This window comes from Silene latifolia, chromosome 9, assembly GCF_048544455.1.
Source record: "Silene latifolia isolate original U9 population chromosome 9, ASM4854445v1, whole genome shotgun sequence".
Taxonomy (NCBI): Eukaryota; Viridiplantae; Streptophyta; class Magnoliopsida; order Caryophyllales; family Caryophyllaceae; genus Silene; species Silene latifolia.
This window is the reverse complement of record NC_133534.1, coordinates 94,004,079-94,013,533: the sequence shown is the minus strand read 5'-3', so window position 1 is coordinate 94,013,533 and position 9,455 is coordinate 94,004,079. Positions and strand designations below refer to the sequence as shown.

The 9,455-nt window shown below is 36.3% G+C and overlaps 1 protein-coding gene and 1 non-coding gene across 2 annotated transcripts; one reads left to right on the top strand and one right to left on the bottom strand.

The window, feature by feature from the left end:
* Positions 1 to 1,320: 1,320 nt before the first annotated feature.
* On the bottom strand, positions 1,321 to 2,323 carry LOC141601351 (uncharacterized). The gene is made up of 2 exons (XM_074421626.1): positions 1,589 to 2,323; positions 1,321 to 1,473 (listed from the first exon to the last, which is right to left on the bottom strand). Exons 1-2 carry the CDS (start codon positions 2,321 to 2,323, stop codon positions 1,321 to 1,323), a joined length of 888 nt encoding a protein of 295 aa, XP_074277727.1.
* A 6,078-nt stretch (positions 2,324 to 8,401) lies between these two features.
* On the top strand, positions 8,402 to 8,508 carry LOC141603758 (small nucleolar RNA R71). The gene has a single exon (XR_012525614.1). It is a non-coding gene; the product is annotated as a small nucleolar RNA R71 (small nucleolar RNA).
* Positions 8,509 to 9,455: the final 947 nt, after the last annotated feature.

Genomic DNA, 9,455 nt, shown 5'->3' with positions numbered 1-9,455 from the left:
AATTGTGGTAAAGAAATAGAACAATATGATAACAGAATAGTGGAAAACTTAACATTTATCGTTTTAATAATACATGTAAATAATTTTACAAGTAAAGCATTTATATAGTGACTTCTACCCAACTATTATAAATGATTCCAAGATCCAAATTCATATTAACTTGGGCACGGTAGGGCCGATTCATCCCTTATCAATATAACTCGGTGGATTAACTCTTTAATCGATTCTACTTTTAGAACTCTTGGTCGATAAAATTACATTAACATTTATCTTTAGCCCGGAACACATGCGACTACGGTCACGAATACTTCCGTTGAGCTCAATCCAAATTTCGAATAAATGTGTCCATGAATCCAAATCCACATCAACTTTGGGCACGGTAGGGCCGATTCATCCCTTATCAACATGAATTCGGTGGATAGACATTTATCACCCACTTTCCCTACGTAACAAGGTTTGTACCCTGGTAGGGCCGAGTGCACTCCCTCGCGAAATAGGTTTTCATGGTTTCTACTATTTGGTAAGGCTATGTCTCAATTGATTATTTTTAGCGAGAGGTCATGTCAATTTATTATCTATCACGTTTTAAGTGAACTAAAGCGGTGAACTACGATAATTATAATTAACACGGTCGAAATACTTGATTTAAATGATAATGCATGTTTTAGTTATGGCGATTTAGCGATGCATGCGACATATAAATAAAATGCAAAGCATAAATTAAAACCTAGTATGGCCTTCCTAAAATATAAAAACTATATAATTATTACATATTCGGAAACCAACTCCATTGGTCCCTTGAACTTCGGTTGTAGCATGCATCTCGAGGTAACACCGTCTTTATGTATCGCCATCTTGAAGAAATCCGTCTTGGGGAACTTCGAGATAAATTAAATTACATAGCAAATTACATAATTTCCTATTATACATTTGTAACTAAAATAAAATAAATCTATTAAATTACAAAACGGTGATACGAGATCACAAAAAATTACAACCGAATCGATATTCCCATACATTTCGGGAAATACCAATTAAAAAACTAAGGCCATACTAAGTAAAAATTACATAATACAAAAATTACATAAATAAAATTATGACAATCATAAATAAAATGCAGCATTAAAATATGTATGAACATGCCCAATTTTATGCTCAATCGCCTTTAATTAGCCAATATCGTATATTACTCGGTTTTTACGGATTTGCGTGATTCAACATTTTTTTTTGGGAAAATGTAAGTTTCTCATTAGAAATCAATAAAGTCCCATACAATACAAACTATTGGAGTCAAACTCCCAACACCACTTAGTCACATATCTAAGCCTTAAGATACTCTACCCATTCCAAGGCTAGAGCATTCTTACTTCGAATATCACACTGACCTAGACGCACTTTAACATCACTTTGAACCCTTGCTAGTACAACACAAGGTCTAACAACAGACTTTTCCACACGACACCTATTCCTACACTGCCATACATGATACACCAAACCAGACAAAATGACAAAGAATAACTTTCTTGCAAGCAAAGTACCGCTTTAACTCAGTCCACCAGTTGATGCAATTTTGCAAGGGAAGGGAAACCTTGCACCAGTCACTAACCAGGTCCCTGCACTGTCTACTAAAAGGACATTCAAAGAACAAATGGTTCACATTTTTCTCCTGCAGCTCACACAGAAAACAACAATTACTCTGTATAACTCCCATTCTCAGTAGTCTGTCTTGAGTTAATAGCCTTCTCTGAGCTAACAACAAACAAATAAACTGCTGCTTTGGGATCAGCCATTGATTCAGCATCCAAGGATACCAAGACACTTGCCCCATGTCAGGTTTAAGCCATTGATATCCCGCTGTTATAGTATAATGCTCCTCACTAGATAAATTAGATAAATAAGGTTTTAATAGTTGCTTAACCTGGAAAATTTTCCGCCAAGCCCAGCTGCATCCAGACCCAGGAATATACTCCCACCAGGATGAAGATTTGATGTATACAGCATGTACCCATCTTACCCATAAATGATCTTCCTTGTTTGGCACCCACCAGGCATACTTTCCCACCGTGGCAAGATTCCAAACATGAAAATCCTTCAGTCCCAATCCCCCTTGCTTCCTAGGTTGACAGATGTTGGCCCAAGAAACAAGAGCTGGGCTCTCCTTTTGATCAGCTCCATGCCACAAATACCCTCTGCATATAGCTTCTATTTTTGAAATCACCATTTTTGGAAGAATGAAGATCCTAGCCCAGTAGCCATGGAGGGTGCTTAGAACTTCCTTAATAAGCACCACTCTGCCAGCATAAGAAAGCTTCCTGGAACCCATCCCTCTAATTCTATCCACCACTTTATCAATTAAACATTGACAGTCCTGCATAGAGAGCCTCTTTGGGGACACAGTGACCCTAACTTCTTAGGACTCAAAATTAGTCTCCACTAACTATTTGACCATAATTAACTCATATTTCTTAATATTGTTCATAAAAGGACTCAAAATTACAATAAAATGCTATAAACTTCAAATAAATCACTAATAATTTCAAATAAATTTGAAATTTGAAATTTAAACTCATGAACAATCTGGAAAATTACCATGACACTCATAATGTTCAAAAACTTAGGTTAAAAATTTCGAAAGTTATCGGAAAAACAATGTTGCGGTTTATCGGATTTATCAATAAAAATCATAAAAACATGAGAAAAATTATATTCAACAACTTTTCAATTTTAGATCTGAAAAATATAATAAAATGCAACATGTGACGTTTTTCCTTAGTCATGAAGTATGTTTTAGCAATTTTTCACTAATTAAGTCACTATTTATGCTATTTTTCATCAAAAATCCATTAATCATGTATGAAGACTTTATTATAGCCTATTATTTTACACACATCTTATAAAATTGCATGTGACAACATACTAAATTTCTATGACCAGATTCGAAATATTTCTCATATTAACCTATTTTTCATCTAAATCCGATTTTTATCATGAAAAATCCATTTTTCGAGCATAAGAACTCATAAAGTTATGAAAATTTCCAGATCATCTAAAAATAATATATGTGAAAACATATCCAAAAACCACTGGTAAATTCGAAGTTTAGCTAATTTTCGTCCAAAAATGACATTTTTATCATAAAAATCACATTTTAATGCCAATATTATATAAAATGAACAATAAAATCCATAAATTAACCAAAATATCCTAAATACATTTTAGGATCAGAAACTTTAACATGAAAAAATTAATTTTGTGATATATCATAATAACACAAATTATACAAGTTTTATATGTTAATCTTTATAACTCGGAAAAACTTTTAACCGAATTGCATGCAAACAACCATGGCTCTTGATACCGATTGAAGGAAAAGTAGATCTATATACTCAACATATTCATATATGTTTTATTTTAATTTGTCATAAAATTAAATGGTGGATCTTATGCATGCAAACATCAATAGTTAAGAGAAGAAATCGGTTCCTTACATTGCATGTTTCGGTTATTTGGGCACTAGTAAGGTCACCTACCTTACTAGTTCTTGAGCTCTCCAAATGGAAGAACAAGGATTCAAATATAGAATCCCTCCCAAAACCATATACCCAAGGAATCTCTTAATAACTTATATATTTATGAACTAGTAAAATATAAGTTTAAATTAAAATATGACACAAAAATAATTTTGTTCTCTTGAAAATTTCGGTCAAGAGAGGAGATTATGTGTGTTTTATTTCTCTAGATTTCACAAGATGTAGAGAAAGATACATTTCTTACACTAGAAAATGTTATGTGTAAAATGATGAATGAATGAATTGAAAAGAAAAAACTCTTTTCTTTTCTCTTAAAGTGGCCGAAAAATTGGCCTTGGGTAGCATGCCCAATGCCTTTTATTTTTGCTCTTCTCAAAAGCTAGGTGTGCATGGCTACTACTTAGATATGATAATTGTGTTTTCCACTCAAGATAAAAACACAATATATATCTTACACTCCCTCCATTATTTCGGTACATTCAATATAAAATGGATGGTCCATTTTATTTTGTCATTTGTCAATTTGTCACATGTAACATGTTACATGACATGTCACAATGTAATGTATTTTTAACTTATTAAAAATCAACATACTCATAAAATATGTCATTTACAAAATCGACTAGTAATTCGTAATTACTCGTACCAAAAAATGTTTCCAAATTATAAATTACAACATTCTGTATTTATAATAATTTATTCATTCCGTTTCAATTGTTTCTGTAAACAATGATTTCGTCTAAGTAATAAAACAATTCGATTACTTAGACCGTGTCTCATTTAATCATATTTACAATAAGATACGTAAATTATACTCACAAAATCATCCGTCAATTTTAAGCAATTTAATTAACTCGTATCGGTATACGATTAATTAAATAATCAATTAAGAGTATTTTCCTATAGGTATGACCTAACGGGATCAACTGATCACCACCGTCACACGACAGTAATGTCAAACTCTAGTCAGCCAATCATTACCGATATATAAACCGGACCAGATTGATCAGAAATATTACATCCCACATGTATTCTTAAAATGAGATTTAATAATGATATTTAAATCATGTAATCGCACTATTGTTGAGGACACATTTCCCAACATTATTGTACCATTGTAGTGCAGGACCAGTTAGGGTGGTTCCAAGTCCCTTACACATGCAAACCTGCCTAAACTCACTGGCAATAGATGCAGCCAACATTTTTTGTTTGTAGAAGGCTACATGGTTAGGTGGATCTGCGGTTCCATCATAAGTCCTTATAGATGGAATCACAAAATTTCTTGGGGAGATCCACTCTAGCTATCTCGTCTATGAAGGGTGAATCAGCATAACTCTCTGGGGCAGCTTCTTCCATACTGGCAGGGACTCCAGGTAATTTTTCGAATTTTTCGTTGAGTTTCTTGATCTCCTGGACTATTGCCATCATGACGACTGCTCCTGTTTCATCAGGCTTTTCGTTGTCATCTTTGGGAATGTCATCATCATCAGCGTTGATCACTTTCTTGGCACCACTTGGACTTCTAAAGTTTGAGAAATCAAAGTGCTTGATAATTGATGAGAATGGAGTTCCTGGCTGGATCTTGGAGCTTGATCCTTTGGACTTTTCTAACTTCTCCTTTAATACTGAGTTAGATTCTTTCAATTGTTGGATTTCAACCTCGGACAGAGCCACTTTATGTAATGTAGCAGCCAATTGCTCCTCTAAGGTTGGGGTGGCCATTTATAGTTTCGTTTTGGATTTTCTTTGCGAAAAAAGAGGAAAAAAGATATTTAATGAGCTAGATGCCCCACGGTGGGCGCCAATTATTTTATCTAGATTCTGTTCAGGGCTGAATCAGGTCAGAGTAGAGAGTTAGCAGGGTTAACTAGCTCATTCGTCTTATGTATGACTGTTGGGCAAGCTTAATAAAACGTAAAGAAAAGGAAATAAAGAATACAAATGAGACAGTAATTTTTGTACGTGGAAAACGCTTGAATGGGAAAAACCACGGGCACCAAGCCAGGAGAGGTTGCACTATAATAATTGGAGAATAATTGTATCTTAAGCAAAATAATGTATTTTTGTTCTAAGTGTTATAATAATAAAGCTTTTAATTTTTGTCTCGTATGGTGAAGTGGATTAGAATGTGTCTTCAAATGGTCTTCAGTCTTCCTTATATAGTCATCTCCGCATATCCGCATGATCTTCCTCCTTAATGGCATAATATTCTCTCTTAATGACGCCATTAATTACCGTCTTCAATGTACTTAATTACCCGGATGAATGCTCCATAATAATGACCAATTATTCTCCTTAATTAGTGGTTTAATTACCAAATTATTCCATATAATGTTGGTTGACTTTGGTCAAATAATATCTTTATACTTGTCCGTTATCCTCTCCTGCCTGGTGTCAAGCCTAAATTATCTTGAACCTTCTGTCCTGAACGTCAGGCCAGGTCATGATAGTACCCTGAACATATTGCGGGAATATCAGGCTTAACAAAATGCATTGCAAAAATTAAGTAATGTACAAGTTAAAGGAAATGCAAGTTAAGGGGTTAGAATATTTACAAATGGTGGTTTAGGGAGGACTCCACCAAACTCTCGTTTTCTTGAGAGGTGTCAAGGGGGTAGATCAAGGGCGTTGTTGATGTTGCTCAACGCCTTAAAGAAGTAGTCAAAGGCTTGTTCATTTTCATGATAGAGCTCTTGCATAGACCTTGGCACAATGTTGTCTTCATTCATGCAGTAGCCCAAGTCAAAGAGGTGACAAGGATCTACAAAGCCTTGGTCTAGAGTTATAGCATTTCCAGTGTAAGGGTTAACAAATCCATCAAATTCGTCATCCCATAGAACAAATACTTCCCTTGCTTCTTTCCCCATTTTGGGAGGATCATGAGTTGGCAAGAGAACCTTTTCTTCCTTGTTGACATGGCTAATGAGGCCTCCATTGATAATTGTCATGGGTAAGCTTTGCAAGCTCTTATTCTTTTTGTGAAAAATTCTATGCTCTCCGAATAGATCCACTTCAACATCATCAATATCTTTTTTCCAATTGGGCGGTGTATCTTTTCCCTTCTCTTTAAGATTTCCATCTTTCACTTGTCCTTTGAATGAGGATTCCACTTTCTTCTTGTCACCTTCCCAGCTATAGTGCCATAAAGCATGGCTCAAGCAAGTTGGGTGCTCTCATAGTCTTATCAAGATTAAAGGTGGTTGTTTCATCACCAACTTCAAGTGTGAGCATCCCTTGCTTTACATCAATCACCGCTCCGGCGGTGTGTAGGAATGGTTTTCTAGAATGATTGGAACGTTGGAATCTTCCTCCATATCAACAATAACAAAGTCCACCGGTATGAAAAATTTTCCAATCCTCACGAGCACATCTACCTAAACTCCAAGTGGTTTCTTTATTGTTCGGTCCGCCATTTATAAGGTCATGTTAATGCACTTGAGCTCTCCCACTCCTAGTCTCTCACATACCGAATATGGCATGACACTCATACTTGCACCTAGATAACATAGTGCCTTGTTGATTGTGCTGTCACTAATGGTACATGGAATGGAGAAACTTCCCAGATCCTTGAGCTTAGGTGGGGAATTCCCTTGAAGAATTGCGCTACTTATCTTTGTGAAGGCGATGGTCTCCAACTTCCTTATGGACTTCTTCATGGTTTGGATATCTTTCATGTGGTTTTCATAGGCCGGAACATGGTTGATCAACTCCGTGAATGGTATAGAAACCTCTAGGTTCTTCACAATTTCCATGAACTTTCCGAGTTGCTCATCAAGCTTGGGTTTGGCTTAGCGACTTGAAACGGAAGTCTAATCACAATAGGTTCTTTTTCAACCTCTTTGGCCTTCTCCTCATTTATCTTCTTCAATGAGTCATTGGTAGTTGGTTCTACTACCTTAGGATTTCTCCTCAATGGTTCCATCACATCTCTTTGCTTGACACTTTCCTCAATAACATCCTCTTCAATTGGCATCTTAGGCTCCTCATATCTTGTACCACTCCTCAAGTGAATGGCATTGATGGTCTCATGTCTTGTAGGAGGATTACCTTAAGGAGGTAATTGTCCTTTTTGTCTTTGGGAACTTGAAGAGGCCAATTGGGACAATTGTGTTTCCAACATCTTGGTATGAGCAAAGATATTGTTGATGGTAGTGTCTTTGGCTTGGCTGTCTCTTTGCATTTGAGTAAAGCAATCTTGTTGGCTCTTTTGCATTTGGAGGACCTCTTTTTTAACATCAAAAGCTTGGTCATTGGATTGATTGTAAGAGGGTTGGTTTTGGTTGAAGTATAGTCTTTGAGTAGGATTTCTCATTGGAGGTGGGGTGCATGTTGGTTGAGGATTTTGAACAGCTTGGCTTTTGTATGAGAAGTTTGGGTGAAATTTGGTGTTTTTATTGTAATAGTTGGAGTAAGAGGTGTCATTCTTGTATGCTTAGAAAGCATTCACTTGCTCACTTGTGCCCCTACACTCTTGTTGATCATGTCCCAAAGTTCCACAATTCTCACACACTCTATTTGCAATAGAAGATGTTGCCACCATGGCATTGACATATTACTTGGATGATTCAATGGCTTCATTCATCTTGGTTATGGCTTTCTCAAATTTCAAATTCATTGTGTCAATATGGGAGCTTAGTTGGGCACCCAAATCGGCACTCAATTGTGTGACGGAGTCAACTTCATGTCTCCCTCGCCTGGTAGCTTTCTCTCGCCTACTATATGGAGTGTTTTGAACCGCCATCTCCTCTATCTTTGCCCAAGTTTGGTTGTCGTCTACCTCGGTTAATCTTCCATTACAACCCATATTGAGCACATTCCATGAATCTTCATACAACCCATTCCAAAATTGTTGAACAAGAAACCATTCACTTAGTCCATGATGAGGACAAGAGGGATATGTATCTTTGAATCTCTCCTAAGCCTCATATAGAGAATCTTCATCTCTTTGCTTGAACCCGGTGATTTAGGCTCTTAACGTGTTGGTCTTCTCCGGAGGATATAACTTCTTGTAAAAGGCAAGTACTAACTTCTTCCATGAATCAATTCCAAAAGTGGCCTTGTCTAGGCTCTTTAACCATTGCTTTGCGGGTCCGATCAAGGAAAAAGGAAACAATACCCACCGAATTTTGTCTTGAGTTACCCCCGTTTGGGAGATTGCATCACAATAGTCACAAAAAGTCTCCATATGTAGATAAGGATCATCACTGGGCATCCCTCCAAATTGACTTCTCTCAACTAATTATATGAATGCAGATTTGGCAATGAAATTAATGGTCAGGTGGGGTGGTGTTGGAGTATCATTTGGTAGGTTCTCCTCGGTTGCTACAGAATGAGATGAAAATTTAAGTATTGTAGGTTGATTTTATGGTTGGTTTTGAATTGGGTTCTCCTCTCCTTGTCTTGCAAAAGGGTTGGTAAACTCAACACTATCCGAATGGATGATACCATTGTCCACAAGTTCTCTAATACCCACAATTGTTGAAGTCCCTCAAACGGTTCTTCTAATATTGGTTAAGGTTCTCTCAATCTCGGGATCAATAGGCAAAAGATACCCTTGTGATCTCCTAGACATGCAAAAATCAAACAACGAGAAAAAAATTAAAACTACCTTGAGGAGTTTGACTTCCCCAAGGTTAAGAAAGACATAACTAAAAACAACAAATGATAACAATTCAATTGAACACCGTCCCCGGCAACGACACCATTTTTTATTTGGTTCAAACTTTGTCATCTAAGCTTACCAATCAAAATAATATTTTTAATATCATCTAACTACTCTTAGTAGAGTGGTAAGTAAAGGTCAAATCCCAAGGGACGGGTATTGTATTGATTTCTCGGTTGTCGAAAGCTATCTCTTAGAGTGTCACAATTTGGGTTGAGTTTGAGGTTTGTAATCTAAACTACTTAACAAATGAAAGTAAAACA

What these genes read in the sequence shown, in the direction of transcription:
- LOC141601351 (XM_074421626.1), bottom strand. Translation starts at nt 2,323, where the DNA reads ATGGGTTCCAGGAAGCTTTCTTATGCTGGCAGAGTGGTGCTTATTAAG. An exon ending in TGGTTAGTGACTGGTGCAAG is followed by an intron (nt 1,474 to 1,588) that starts GTTTCCCTTCCC and finishes CATGTATGGCAG; the next exon opens with TGTAGGAATAGGTGTCGTGT.